Source organism: Pollicipes pollicipes, unplaced genomic scaffold (assembly GCF_011947565.3).
Source record: "Pollicipes pollicipes isolate AB1234 unplaced genomic scaffold, Ppol_2.1 Scaffold_1600;HRSCAF=1878_pilon_pilon_pilon, whole genome shotgun sequence".
In the NCBI taxonomy this organism is placed as follows: Eukaryota; Metazoa; Arthropoda; class Thecostraca; order Pollicipedomorpha; family Pollicipedidae; genus Pollicipes; species Pollicipes pollicipes.
In genome coordinates, this window is record NW_023595962.1 from 1122463 (window position 1) to 1137112 (window position 14650).

The following is a 14650-nucleotide window of genomic DNA, read 5'->3' on the forward strand; positions in this document are numbered from 1 at the left end:
CGCGTCCAAATCATAGCGCCCTGCTCTGGGCATGTTCGAAATTGTTCATTGAAAATAAATTGCGAGTAATGCAAAAAAACTTAATTTATGAAATATTTAAATAAAAATGTTGCTTTAAATTTCTTCTAATATCCCTAACTCATTACACCACATTTTTGTTACGAACTATATCACTATTATAGGAATCGGTCAAGAAATCGGGCATCAGCCATCTTTGTGAATCGCATACGGTGTGTGGTGGTGGAGGTGGTGCTGGGACGTGGCATTTGCGAACAGCTTGGTCGCCTCTGCGGAACTAAGGAAGCCCGCACACAAACAGCATGTCCCTCAAACGAATTAATAAGGTATGGTTCATCTGCCAGGCGACGAATGCTTGGTATCAGCTAAAAAAGTTGTTCTTTGCTCGACATTTTCACGCCTCGTGGTTGGTCAATATCCCTTCGATATATTGTTATGTCAGCCCTCGCCGTCATGTATGCATACTTGTAAGGACAGTACTTCATACTAGAATAGTGGATGCAGGATACAAGGTATATAGGGAATGATTTAGTGCCCAGTATGTGACTCATAGCAATTTCTTGATGATTTTCTCCTCAAGTGGTTCAGTTATGCTCATGTATCTTGGGCCAGGAACAACTTAAATTATATCATGTACTGAAGTGCCAGAATGAATGTGAATGGGTTAGGTGGTCCATAGATAATGACACCATGTCAGATGTTATTTTACAGTGCCCTAAATCTGACCCAAATTCATCCCCCTATGTAAATATAGCTCAGATGTGTGCAGTCAACACACACTTGGAAATCCATACAAGCTAGTTGTGGGGCACCTGGATACAAATTTGATCACATATGGTTGTCATTATATTCAGTTGTGTTTGACCATTGTGGTGTTACTTATGCTTCTAGTAAATGAATAACCTAAAAGTGACGACAGACCAAACTATCATTTGAACTTATCTTCAGCATTCATGAGGTAATCAGGTCATGCCAGTGCATCTTGGCAGAGCAGGCTGGGAAGTGCTGAAGATTTTAGCTGTGCGAGAACACCTGCGCTTTTTGCCATCTGATGGATGGCCTATGTGCTGCTGAGAACAAGTGATACCAGCTTTCTTCAACACACATTTCTGGTTTTCAAATGGTGCTGTGGTTTGTGCTGCGACTTGGGATGATCTTAGCATGTATTGTGTTGAATTTCCATGAGGGATTAACTAAAAGGCCAAGCCGAGCATTTTGCTATTTTGTTCACAGTAATATGTTAAACACGTAAGTGCTCTTTATCACAGAAATTCCTACTACCAGAAGTGTGATGAGGCTTAGCTACCTTTCCACTTATTAACAGCAGAAATATGCTAGGCAGTCAGTATGTTTTGCAGGGGTAGGGCTCAAAATAGGTAGTAGGGCATAGGTAACATGAGTTTATATTTTTTCACCCATAGAGGAATTGTTTCAAGATCATCCCTGTCTGGTGTGATTGTGGGCACTGGTGTGTTAAGTTGTCTTTATACTATACATACAATGAGGGTAATAGTCTGAACAATTATGGCAGCTGTCTTGATCCATCAATTAACTAGTGTTATTTTCTTCTGTAGAGATCTTATTATTTAAAATAAGTAGGTCCAGTGGTAGTAGTAGGTCCAAATAGTAGGTCCGGGGACCCTCTGACAGCACTTAACTTGTGCTGGTAGAAACACTCAGGTCACAGGTGTGGTGTTTGGTTGCAGCCGGAATGCTGTTCATTTAAGTTTCAACTTATTTGATTATTAATACAATAAAACCATTCTGGATGAAATTTGGCTAAAAGTAACATAGCAAAATGATCGCTTCTCAATCTGCCAAGCACATGGACAAAGACAGAGAAGGGTTAGTTTGCTCACTGTTTGCTCTGGAAAGACATAGTTTGTATCACAATGAAGGCAATGTTGCAACCAAGAGTTGCAGGCAAAACTAGTAATGGCCAAGTAGCTTGTGTTCCTGCCACATGACAAGTTGTGTTCATAATGCAAATATATCATTCTCCCCATGCTCTTGTGGATTTATATTTTTGTAAAACATGGATCATGTACTTTGAAGGCCCTGAAAATTTGATTGTCTCCATTCCTGAGTAAGCTACTGATGCAATCAACCATTTGTGGGAATCCTAACCCCTGAGGCCAGTTTGCTTTTCCAACAGGTTTTTAGGGCAAAATGTGTGTATTGCCTCCATCTAGTTGTGTAATATTTATAGCATGAACTGCACTATTTCTTCATTGGCAAAGCATGCACAATATGGGGCTTACAAGATGTGTGATCTAGCAACTTTGTGGATGTGATTCAGCCACAAATGCCATGCTTTATTGTACTTTTCTTTGAGGAACAAATCCTAGGAAACCTGCCAATTTCTATGGCCAACTATGTTAGAGAGCAGGCAGCATGGCAGGGCTCTTCATGTCATCCTGTTGGGGCTTTGGTGTGCTGTTATCATGAAGCAGTGCTTTTGTGGACACGGCTTGTCGTCCTTGTCATTGGGGTAACACACTCAGTTGCTGAGGGTGCATGGGGTAGCCTACTTCCCACTGGTAGGTCGGTCAAGATCTGCATTCATGTAGGTGGGCTTTTTGTAAGCAATATGTTGGGGCTGTATCTTTGGCTTTGGAACATACTCTATGTGTTGTCTGGGATAGTGTGTGAACAGTATGGTGGTTAAAAGACAGCTTTGTTTAGGAGATAGCCAGCAAAGGTTTATTCCTGTGCTTTGTTTTATGTTATGAACAATAATAGATATTTGATGTTAGTATGTATAGAATCCATGAAGGTTCCAAAAGTTCTTTGCCTTTTTTGGGGTTGCAGTCTCCATTCTCAAATGTAAATGTGACATAAAGCCAACACTACCGCCATCCTTGTAACTGACCTTGTGGTTGGAACGGTCCGATGACAAGACTAAATGGCGTGCAGTTATGCGTGTGTGCGGGCTGCGTGCGTGCCGTATACGTGCGCGCGTGCGTGCTGTGTGCGTGCGTGCGTGCGTGCGTGCGTGCGTGCGTGCGTGCGTGCGTGCGTGCGTCCCGTGTACGTGCGTGAATGCGTGTGTGCTGCGTATGTGCGTGCGTGCTTGCTTGCATGACTGCAAGCATGCCTGTGCATGCGTCTGTGGGTGTGCAAGTGTGTTTGTAAATGCGTGTTTAGCTGTGGGTCTACTCCCATTTATTGTTATTTAAGGCCGGGATCCCCCCAGGCCATGCCATATCATGCTTTTGGCTGGTTTGATATCCATGGCAGCAGATTCCCCACATTAGAAGGCTGGATAAAAGCTTAGATGTTCGGAGAAGTGCATATTAAGCATTGTAGTGAAAGGAAGTTGGTGGTGATGAATAAGTGGTTAAAGAAAGAAGGGCTCGGATCTTTTGAATGGAAGGATTTTTAGTACCAAAACCCATGCTTCGCATTGCTTGTTTCATGAGCCCTGGCTCCCACCATCCCTCCGTGGTCACGTTCCGTCTTGCCTCCTCTAACGTCACACGACCTTAAGCGCGGCTGCTGCCACTGGTCGCAAGCCACTTCCGTCAAGGGTGAATAGTGAGCCCCCGAAGCGTCTCGAACCCACCCCGCGACGGGTGGTCGGTTCGAAAGGCAGGCCTCCTGACCTGAGCTACCGCGACGGCTGATGTGGACATTTTTAAAACGATTTCTTTGCTGTAGGTTCTTGCCAGTGCACATTTCAAGACAAATGCCTGTAAGACGTTCTGGAAAGTTCAGTTGTCAACGCTTACAACAGGCTTGGGCTGCAGCAATTCTGTTTTTTTTTCTACCCAGGGAAAGAGGCGCACTGGCTGGAGGTGGAGCTGCGGCTTCTCGACCACCCTTGGGGTTTAACAGGCACTTACCTTACCCCCATTGGGATTTAACAGGCACTTACCTTACCTCCCTTGTGATTTAACAGGCGCTCACCTGCCACCATTAGAACTACACGCACACCCACCTTCCCGCCCGGCAAGAATGACTTGTGAACTGCTTTCCGTTTGCAAAGGCGGGCGGGCGGTTATGAGAGTTTGCCAGCCGTATTTGCGAAGGTGGCCGACGCACGCCACGACGTGCATCTTCGGAGAAGTGCTACAACGTACAGACGTGTGCCGTACACTTTCGGGGGGGGGGGGGGGGGGAGGGGGTTGCCGGGTTCTAATTATTGATGTTAACGCACTTCGGAGAGCAGAAGCTGTTTTGAAGCACGTCGTGCTGGGGTATGAAGTCGGGCCCGGTTTTGATTATTGCTGTGAACGTGCTTTGGAGAGCAGAGCTGTTTTGAAGCACGTCGTACTGGGGTATGAAGTCGGGCCTGGTTAGATCTGGCCAGTAACCAGGTAACCACAGGTCTATCTCCTACCGGGCGCACCTCTCGCGGTGGTGGGACGGGCATTGTAGCGGCCGCTGTTTGCTGCGGGCGGTAAACAAGTGGATTCGCCAGAAGCGTTTGAGGTATTGACCAATGGACGTTTGCTGCCAAGCGACGTGCAACATGGAGGTTGGACGATGAGATGGTTGTCATCAGCGCGTCACCACCGTTTTGTCCATTGATGCTTAATAGGCACTTTACGGAACATTCGGGGTTTTATCCCAGGTCTTATGTTGTGATAATGCCCTTGCCATTGTTCTCAAACCATGAAGACGTGACATGACTTATTCTGGAGGGGTCCCCGCCCCCTTAAGTGCAGAAGGATGGTCCGTATTATCCTTTATTTAGGCGCACACGCACGCACGCGTACGCAAACGGACACCGACACACAAACGTACATGCACACGCACGTACATGCTGGGCGCAAAATGGCCGTAGTAATCAGCGCAGCCTAAAACCCCAATCAACACCAAGTACAGGCACACGTTCACACACCCGAAGGTACACACGTAAAGACAATGTATCTCTGTGGCGGGTTCATCCATCCGCAAGGTCAGTTACAATGAAGTAGTAATGCTAGCTGCCCACTACACGCTGCGGTTTTGACGGAGACCTTGATGCGAAAAACGTGAAGCGGTTTGAAGCGGTTCATTGAAGCTGTTTGTGCTTCATGGGTCGCATAAAGTGTGACCTGAAATCTTCGCAGTAATGGATGAGATAAACCACGGAACGGAAACATTCCTCTGCAGGCTATTTCCTAACCATCGTTTTTTTAACCACAGAAGTGGATGAACCTGAATTTGACATCAAAACTTCCAGCGTTGAGCTGTGAAAATAAGATGACCGTTGTAGGGAGAGGTTGTCCTTTGATGATGGTTTCTTCATAATAATTATACTTAGTTGCCTGCGTGCGATTTGTGTATGTTTTGTGCCACACGAGAATACACACATCCTGCATAAGCAATGCTCCGACGGGTTCACTATTTTTTTTGTCTTCCTGACCTCACCTATGACCTTTGGCCGCCGCTGTGTGCCCGAATCCACCGCGCGCATCCACACGTGCCATTGACAGAAGTCTCTCTCCCACACACACCCTCACACATTCTTCACAACATGCGCCCCCACACGTGCCATTGACAAAAGTCTCCCTCTGCGTTCAGGAGCTGCAGGACCTGGGCCGGGATCCGCCCGCCCAGTGCTCGGCGGGTCCAGTGGGCGACGACTGTGAGTGTTGACGCCGCTGCCCGGCGCCGCCCGCGCCCTGGTGGCGGCGTCGGCGGGCAGCGCTGCTGGAGGAGGGGTGGGCTGGTGGGCCCGGTTACTCGGGCGCGCTGCTGCGCGGGTTCCGCCCGCATGGGGTAGAGAGGGGGGGGGGGGGGGGAGGGGATGCATTGGTGGTGGGCGTATATGGGTGATGCAGCGTCATATACATGGCTGCATGAACAGCAGTAATGTTTTAAATGCAGAAGACCAAACAAGCGTTTTACGGTCCAGAAACGTAGGGGAGGGGAGACTCAAAACACCACTTTATTAGTTTGGAGCGTGCAGGCCTGTTTGTTTATTTGTTTTCCAGCAGCGCGGCGCCATCGTCCCGAACCCTTTTGCGGAGTGCAAGCGACTGGAGAGGTCGTTTAAGCGATCGGGTGGCATGGCTTTACCGGGATTCGAACCCAGGTCCATGCCGACCAGCGGCCGCACGGCGCTTGCCCCGGATGCCCTCGCCGTCCCGCTTGACGCAGCCAAACATCCGGCCGATGTGGCGCCAGCGATCTGTTGCTGATACTCCGCCTCAAGCTGTAACAGGCGGCGGTGTTTGTGGACAGTCTCTCAACGTGTCTCCCGGCTGCGTTCTTGACCCGGCTCTTCCATTGGTCGTGTTATCCTGGCTGTGTTATTTGCCAGGCTCTTGCGTGGGTCACAGTGTTCCGGCTGTGTTGTTGACCCGGCTCTTCTGTGGGCCACAGTGTTTCGGCTGTGTTGTTGACCCGGGTCTTCCGTGGGTCACATCGTCCCGGTTGTGTTATATACCCGGCTCTTTCGTGAGTCACTGCCCTAGCTGTGTTGGTGACCCGGCTCCTCCGTGGTTTTGCAGTGTCCCGATAGTGCTATTTACCCGACTCTCCGTGGGCCAGTGTTTCGGCTGTGTTGTTGACCCGGCTGTTCCGTGTGTTGCAGTGTTTCATTGGCAGGCGACCATCATGGGTCCGCCCGACAGTCCATACCAGGGAGGCGTGTTCTTCCTCACAATCCACTTCCCCACAGACTACCCCTTCAAACCCCCGAAGGTGAGCCAGCCGTCCCGGCCCGGCCCGGACCGGCCCAGCCCAGCCCGACCCGGCCCGCTCTGGCGCCGGCTCGTCGGCTACCGCTGCCGCGGGTTGTTGGGCAACGTAACGTCGGAAACTCGAGTCGCTGCCGACGGGTGGGGCTTTCGACGTGATGTCTGAAGCTGCTGATGTGAAGTGCCTCTTTTAAGTGTCTGTGAAACGCAAGTCAGAAAAGCCGCGAGCGAGACGACGGCAGACAGCGTTTGACGAGATGACCACCCGCTACACGCGCCGCTCGTGCCTCGCCGCCGCCTCCTCCGCCGTGGCTGCCGTGGCCGTCCTCACACCGACCTGCGTGCCCACAGGTGGCGTTCACCACGCGCATCTACCACCCCAACATCAACAGCAACGGCAGCATATGTCTGGACATCCTACGGTCACAATGGTCGCCGGCGCTTACCATTTCAAAAGGTGGGTGCGACGGCGGCGGCTGCGGCGGCCCGCGTGTCGCCAGCGCCCCGGCGAGCCGCGGCACGCGCGCGGCTGCCGGCCGGCGCCGCCGGAGCTGGCGGCGGGTCGGCGGCGCGAGCGAGTTCGAGACGCGGACCGGCCGGCGCCGTCGTCGGCCCGTGTCCGGAGCACGCGCCGGCGGTGGCGCCCGGCAGTCTCCCGAAAGGCGGCGCGTTTTTGCCCGCGCCGCGGCGAGAAACACGTGCGTTTCGGCTGGCGGCGCTGCCGTGCGCGCAGGCGCTTCTGCAGGACGCCGCGTCGCCGCAGCTGGTCAGCTTTTGCCGGCAGCTGGCAGATAACGGCAGATCATGTCGTCTGGTGGCCATCGGCGGTGTTTGGGATTTCTTCCCTATCTGCCAGTGTCAATGTATCAGTCAGTGTCGGTGCGTCATAGTCACTGTGTCAGTGAAATAGTGGTAGTATGTCGGTCAGTGTGTCTACCGGTACGCCTGTCAGTGTGTCAGAGTGAATGTCCCAGTATCAGTGTGTCGGTCAGTGTTAGCGTGCATCAAAGTCGGTGTGTCACCTGGTCGTTATCATACCCGCCCCTTGACAGCAGGTGGGCGACGGCGAATGCGTGCTTTGTTTGCAACAGAGATTCGTGGGCACCGCTACGTCACAAAGAACAGCAGGCTTAGCCACGTAGAAAGATGCACGAGCATTGAGCGATAGGAGAAGCGCTACGCCGGCCGGCCGCGGTCTGCCGGGGAGGGTCGCCGAGAGCGCGGCCGTCGGGCAGAGTCTGCGGGCCGGTGGGAGGGTGCCGGCGGCCGGCCGGCTGGACGCCTGCCGCTGGGCGGTAGCTCCGATGCCACGCACACGTGGCGGCGGCGGTGGTGGCGGGTGCGCGCGCGTTCAGACATGTCCGCCCCCCCCCCGCCCTCCGCTTCGCCGCGCGCGGGCGCTGTTATCAGAGTGCCTCCCCCCCGGTAGGCGGGGGCGCGGGATGTCTCCGGTCCTTAAGAACGCCTGCCGTCGTTAGCCCGGATTTAGATGCCGCGGAGATGCCCTCTATGACTGTATTGTGTTCATGACGTTCGCCTCGATTTGTCACCGCAAACCGCTCGCAGAAAAGCACGCGATAGGAGGTTGTGCTATCGGCGGCGGATTCCGGTTGCTCATCGTTAGCTGCGGCCTGTGACGTCACACCGCAGGACAATGCTGCCGGTGACGTCACGTCGCGTCGGCCGGTAAATGGCCGGAGCTCGTTCGACGCCCGGCTCTGCGATGGCCGGCGGCCGGCGGGTGTGGGCCGGCGCGCGGGTCTCGCGCGCCCCGCTCTCGCGGTCGCAGGGCGACGGCGCCGGCTCACCGCAGCGCCGCCGTGCCGGTGATCGCGCTTTTCCGCGCGCCGTGTCCTGAACGGACGGGTTTCGGCGTGCTGCGCGGCGGTGCCGCGCGGCACGTGGCCGGGCGCGTGGCCGGACCCGCAACGGTCGGCGCCGGCGGCAGCCTGCGAGAACGGCGGGTGTCAGCAGGTCCGCGGTTGACCCGCGGGTCGGCGCCGAAGCCCGCCGGACCCTCGGGGCGGCGCCGGCGCCTTTTTTGTCCGGCTGGCCGCCTCGCCGCTGAGTCATCGCCCGGCCGGGGCGTGACGTCACGCACAGCACCCAGCCGACGGCCTAAAGAGCTGCAGTTTTGGAGTCCGGCCCGTTCCGAGCGCTATGTGCTGGAGCTATACCAAAGTCATGCGCCGTGTCGGGGCGTGGCGCCTTGGCTGAACATTATTTGGTGCTGTCTGGTGGCATGGCCGGCGTTTAGCCTGTCGGATTTTTCCGTGCCTTTGTCGGCGTGGTGACGTTTGGATGCCGGTCCCCAATTTGCTGTAGTCCCCGGCGCTCGACCGCGCCGGCCAGCTGAGCGTCTCGCCGTTTGATCGCCCCGCCTCAGGCCGCTGGTGACGTCACGGCGCGGCGCGGCCTTCTGATTGGTGGCGGCGAGCACGGTTTTGCGCGTTCGGCTGGATCGTGATCACTGCGCTCAGCCCGCGTGTAGCTCGCGGGAATCGTCTGAATCGCGCGAGGCGCGTCGCCAGTAACGTGCGCGACCGGAGGGCGCGGGGAGCTCCGATCTCTCCCGGCTCCAGCGTGGCGACTCGTCGGGCTTGAGATTACCGTTTGATATCGGACTGTTTGTGCGTCAGTTTCGGCCTGGCCCCGCGAGTGCGCCCGCTGCGCTGCGGTTCTATCGACTTGGCCTCCCACACGATTGGTTTTGATCCCCGCAAGACGGCAGCTGGCGCACACGCCGTCACTACACGAAGTGAATTCATGACTGAATTGAATGCATTCCATGTAAATGCCGATACCCATCTCCGATTCCGAAACATGCATGTACGTGTCGGCCCCGTCTTTGATTTAGGATCGTTTCGGCTGCGCAAGGTGAATACATTTCGAGGTGAATCAGCGCTGTAACCATCTTCCCACATGACGTCACCGGGGTTTGTCCGGCACGCGAAGTCTCCAGCGATTCTGGGTGACGTCACCGTCATGACGTGTCATGGTGTGACGTTGCATTTCTGGGCACCGAGGAATCGGTGGCGTTCTTTTGTGACGTCATTCGCGCTTCAGACACATTCCGCGCGTCTCTGCGGATTGATTCCGACGTTGTTTGTGCCTGGTTTGTGCCGTGATTCATGTGACTGGGTCTGTGGGCTTACAACGGCCCTGGTCGCGGATAGGGGGTGGCCCTCCTCGCGCGGATGAGGGAGGGATGGCCGGCCCTCTCCGCGCGGTGGGGGACGGGCGGCCGGCTCTCCTCGCGCAGGCGGGCGCGACCGAAGTATTTCGCCTCGTCTCTCTGTCTGGCCTCTGAGAATGCGAGCGCTCCGAGGGCGGCCGCGTTCGCGGAAGAGCCGGCGAGCGGGCGTGATCAGAGCGCGCTCCGAGCAGGAGGAGCTCATCGTTGTGGGCGTCGACGTCTCATGTACCGTGGACACGTACCGCTGTCACGGCATGTGCCGCTGACACGCACCGCTGTCACGGGTACCGCTGACATGTACCGCTGTCACGGCATGTACCGCTGTCATGGCATGTACCGCTGCCACGTACCGCCGTCACGGGTACCGCTGACATGTACCGCTGTCACGGCATGTACCGCTGACACGTACCACTGTCATGACAGGTACCACTGATATGTACCACTGTCATGCTTCGCCTCACCAGTGGTACTGCGACGTTGCACACGCACATCAGTGGCGCTTCACACCGACCTGCTGGGAGACTCCGGAGAACACTGATGGGTGCTGCCGGCCTGATGTATTAGCACGCCGCAAGCCCAGCCGCGTGACGTCATACTGTCGCTTGTGTCGAGCGCTGGTGTGATGTGGCCTTGGCGTTGTCCAACCACCTCGGGCCTTTTCGTCCAGCGTCCAACCACCACCTCGGGCCTTTTCATTCATGGTGTTCGTTTTCTGTTCGCCACCCCGGGGAAATGGTGGGTTGGCGCTGCGTTACGTGAGGAATTGAATGAAACGCTTGAGACCGATGCCGATATCCGATGCTGATGCCGATATCCGCTGTCGATGCCGATGCCGATGCCGATGCCGATGCCGATGCCGATGCGGATTTCTCGGTTTAATGAGCCGACTCAGAATGCTGTAGTGGTACATTGGCGGATTTGATCTTGCAATTCGTCCACATAATTACATGTGTACATACATGGCTTGATTGGTGTGAACGTGATGCTGCACGTCTCTAAATTTCTGCATAATTGGCCTTGAAGTTTGTCAGAAGCGTTGCACGTGGCCGGTACTTGCGTGAACCGATGTTTCTGTTTTATATGATGCAGGCTGTGACCCGTTGTAGAGCGTGATTTATTTCGTGAAGCATCCTCCGTCTGTATGCTGAGGAAACGCCCCGACATAGAATCAGCTTTTTAAGAGAGGCTGCAGCTGACTCCCCCCGCAGTTACACGATACGAGCGACCATTTGTATCCCGGGATCTACCAGGCCTTTTTACCAGCAACTGGCATCAAATCGTGAAAAAGCCGCGCGTTTCTGGAGGCCAGGCCTGAGACACTGGTACGCCACAGACCATTCGTTGCCATTTCCGGACCAGCCGTCTACAAGACGCGGCCACACGGACGGCGGTCCACTCGGGGACCAGGCGGCGGCCGCTTAGCCGGGGTCAGGCCAGGGTCAGGTGGCCGCCGGGCGCGCCGCGGCGTGGGCGTCAGAGGCGCGTCCAGGAGCGCTGCCCTGGGGGAGTCTGCCTGCCGCGGGCGTGGTCTCCGGGGGCGCGGAAGCGTGGGACAGGTGCGTGTGCTGTTAGCCCGCTATACCGTGGCGCTCATGCCAAACTGTGCGCACGTGTACGTGGGTGCGTTCGTGCGTGTCCGGGGGGGGGGGGGAGGGCATGGCTGCCGCTCGTCCCGGCTCGTGCATGCCCAGCATTCAGCCACCGTCCGTCCGTGTCGTGTCGTGATGGGAGGTGGGCCCGGTCCTGCTGGGGGCTCTCGGCCAGCCGGAGCGCTGCTGGGTCCGGCGCTGGGCAAGCGACTCGCCGCCGCTGCAGCCGCCGCCGGCCGCGCCGGCTCCGGAGCCTTCCGACAGCGCTCCCCGCCGCTGAGTGACTCAGAGCCGGCCGTTTAGAGCAGCGGGATTCGGGACCGGTGCGCGCCCGGTGGCCTCGCCGGCGTGCGGCGGGTGGCCGGGCGGAGAGAGCGGGCGTCGCGGCGAGAGCAGCGGCACATCCATCGGTGGTGGACGGTGGGGCGGGTGACGGCTCTCCGCGACGCGAGCAACCCCAGCCCCACCCCCACCCGAATCCCCGCCCGTCAGAGCCGCAGGAATGGACACACGACGGGCCGCTCGCCGGTAGCTGCGGAGACGAGCTCCGCTGGTGCAGCGTTGTGGCTGGGGTGTCATCGTCATTGGCTTGCCTCCCGCTTCCAAGGAAGGCGACAAATGTCCGGACATCCCCAGCTGGGTGCGCCCGCGGCGGACGTCCGGCCTCTGACTGCACCACACAGCCGGCAGCCGCTGACGTACGGCCGCGGACCGTGATGTCACGGTCAGCTGACGCGCCGCGTGACGTCACCGGCGGTGGTGGAAGGTCAATGCTGGCCGCCCGGCAACCGCGCGCGCCGCGGCAATCAGCTGACGCGGCCCCGGGGCCGCGGCGGCGACCGCGGCGTGCTGGCCGATCAGAGCGAGATGTAGAGCTCGCCAGCCGTCGCGGGCGGCCGTGACCGCGCCTGGCTCCGACCGAGCGGGCGTGGGTTCGAATCCCACCGTCGGAAACTTTCGGTGGTGCGCTTGTCGGCTGGAAACGTGCTGGCATCGATGAGTCTGTTCCGGTTGCGCGCGTCGAGTCGCGCGGTTATGAGACGGCGGGGCCGGGGGCGGTGGAAGCCTGACGTGACCTGACCGCTGCAGGGTGTCGGGGGTCACCGGGGGTTGTGTTGTCTCGGGGCGCCGAGTACCGCGTCGTTGGCGTGCATTGGCGGATGTGGGAAAGGGGTGCATTTCGGGCGCGGCAGAGTCGTGGTCCATTCAGATTACGAACGCAGCAGACCGTCTTCAGCTGTGGTTTTCAGACAGAAACCGGTAGTGGTAGTGGTTAGGTAGGTAGTAGGGTGTCGGTAGTGTAGGGGGTTAACGCAGTGTTAACGCGTCTGCGTTAACCACTGTGCCTCTGGGAAACCAGAGGTACGGGGTTCGATTCCCCGCAGTGCCCGCCCTTCCTGCCAGGGTGAGAAACCGGTAGTGGTAGTGGTTAGGTAGGTAGTAGGGTGCCGGTAGTGTAGTGGTTAAGTGTAGTGCCAGGGTGAGAGGCAGGCGACGCCATGTAGCCTCAGCAGCTGAGTGCGTCGTAAAGCCCCAATGACACACAGACAGAAACCACGGTGTTCGAGGTGCGGTTGGAACTACGATGCAGTACAGTCCCGGCACATCACGGGTCGCACTGCCGCGTTGTTTCGCGTTCTGTTGGTCTTGCGTAATTTTAAGCACCACCGCCACCAGTCCTGTGCAGCCACTTGCGCTACAACCTCCTTCACAATCATTCGTTCATCACATTTGCAGTCATGCGGCCTTAAGACAAGGGCTGTTACGACGTCCAAACGCAGTACCTGATCTGATCACGATGATCTTACGATCAGCTGAGAGCCCAACAAGACCTGCCGATGTGCAGCATCCTCACAGCCAGAACTTGTGCATCCGCACGTCGCGGAATAAAACATGACGATTTTGTATTAGATAAAAATAAGCATGCATATTTAACTTCGTAACGTGACCTTAGCAATGCGTGGCGGATAAGGCAGGGGGGAATTTGTAACAACAGCGAACTTTTAGAGGAAATAACTGTCTCGTGGCCAGAAATAACCGTAAAAAAATAAGCTCAGCGCCGCCACGCGCGGTCAGATTGCCGAGCGCTCAGCTTTCTTATGCTGCGTTCGCGTGTTCGCCGCGCGGTGCAGCGGCCGGTGCGTTCGCCGCCGCCGAGGCCGGCGGCGGCGGCCGTGTGTGTTGCAGCTGAGCGTTCTGACAGTGGTCCGCCCTCCGTGCGGTGGGCGCCGCCCCGTCAGGCCGCCAGAGAGCTGACCCGGCCGCCTCTCACGGGCGTGGGGGGGGGGGGGGGGGGTTGGCAGGCGCGTCTTTCACGAGCGATGGGTCGGCGTGCATTATGCCCCCCTCTCCCCGCCACCGTCTCCCCCCCCCCCCCTCTCCTCCGCCGCCCGGCAGCGTGCGCACGGACAGCAGTCAGACGTCCCCGCGCCGGGCCGGCCCGGTCGTCGGCGGACGCCGCCGGACCGCAGCGGCACCGGCCGCCGCTGGTGACAGGAAGCAGTGCGGCTGGCGGCCGGGTAGTTCCGGAGAGTCTCAGGGAGTTCCGGGGAGTCTTGGGGAGTTCCGGGGAGTTCCGCGGAGTTCCGGGGAGTCTTGGGGAGTCCCGGGGAGTCTGGGGAGTCTCGGGGAGTTCCGCGGAGTTCCGCAGAGGTCCGACCCTGGTCGACCTCGCTCGGACCCGGCGCCGCCGACGCCGCGCTCTGAGCGCGTGACAAGTGTCACCAGCTTGGGAGGTCCCCCGTCCGGGCGCGTGCTCCCGGCACACGGCCGGCGACGCTCTGCCCGGCCGGCGGCTGCGGCGGCGGCGCAGCTGGCTGCTGGCTGCACGCCAGCGGTCTGGCCGCCGCATTCTGACCCGGCGCTCTGCGCAAACATTGCGCGTCGGCAGGCCGGGACGGCCGGCGGACGGGCGGCGGCCGGCACCTGTTACCGAGCCGGGGATGGCGTCCGACGAACGGCGGCGGCGGCGGCGGCCGCGCTGCCAGCAGTATGTGGGCCAGGGCCAGCCCCGCCCCAGGCGGTTACCGGCCGCCGGGCGGCGCCGCCCGCGGCGGGCCCGAACTCTCACGCCGGCCGGAGCGCCGGCCGCCGGAACGGACGCGATCGATTTGCGTGGAGACCGGAGCAGCAGCGGCCGGCCGGAGCGGCTGTGGCAGGGCGAAAACCGGCTGTGGTCGTGACTCCGTGTGAGGTGTCATTGTCCGCTTCGGTGG

The 14650-nt window shown here is 57.8% G+C and overlaps 1 protein-coding gene across 1 annotated transcript; it reads left to right on the top strand.

Moving 5' to 3' along the window:
* Positions 1 to 213: 213 nt before the first annotated feature.
* On the top strand, positions 214 to 7107 carry LOC119093710 (ubiquitin-conjugating enzyme E2-17 kDa; the record flags this gene model as incomplete). Its single annotated transcript, XM_037216718.1, is given in 4 exon segments — positions 214 to 344; positions 5530 to 5593; positions 6545 to 6654; positions 7002 to 7107. Coding segments are annotated over 4 exon segments (304 nt in total), but the record flags the coding sequence as incomplete, so codon positions are not given.
* Between the last annotated feature and the right edge of the window lie 7543 nt (positions 7108 to 14650).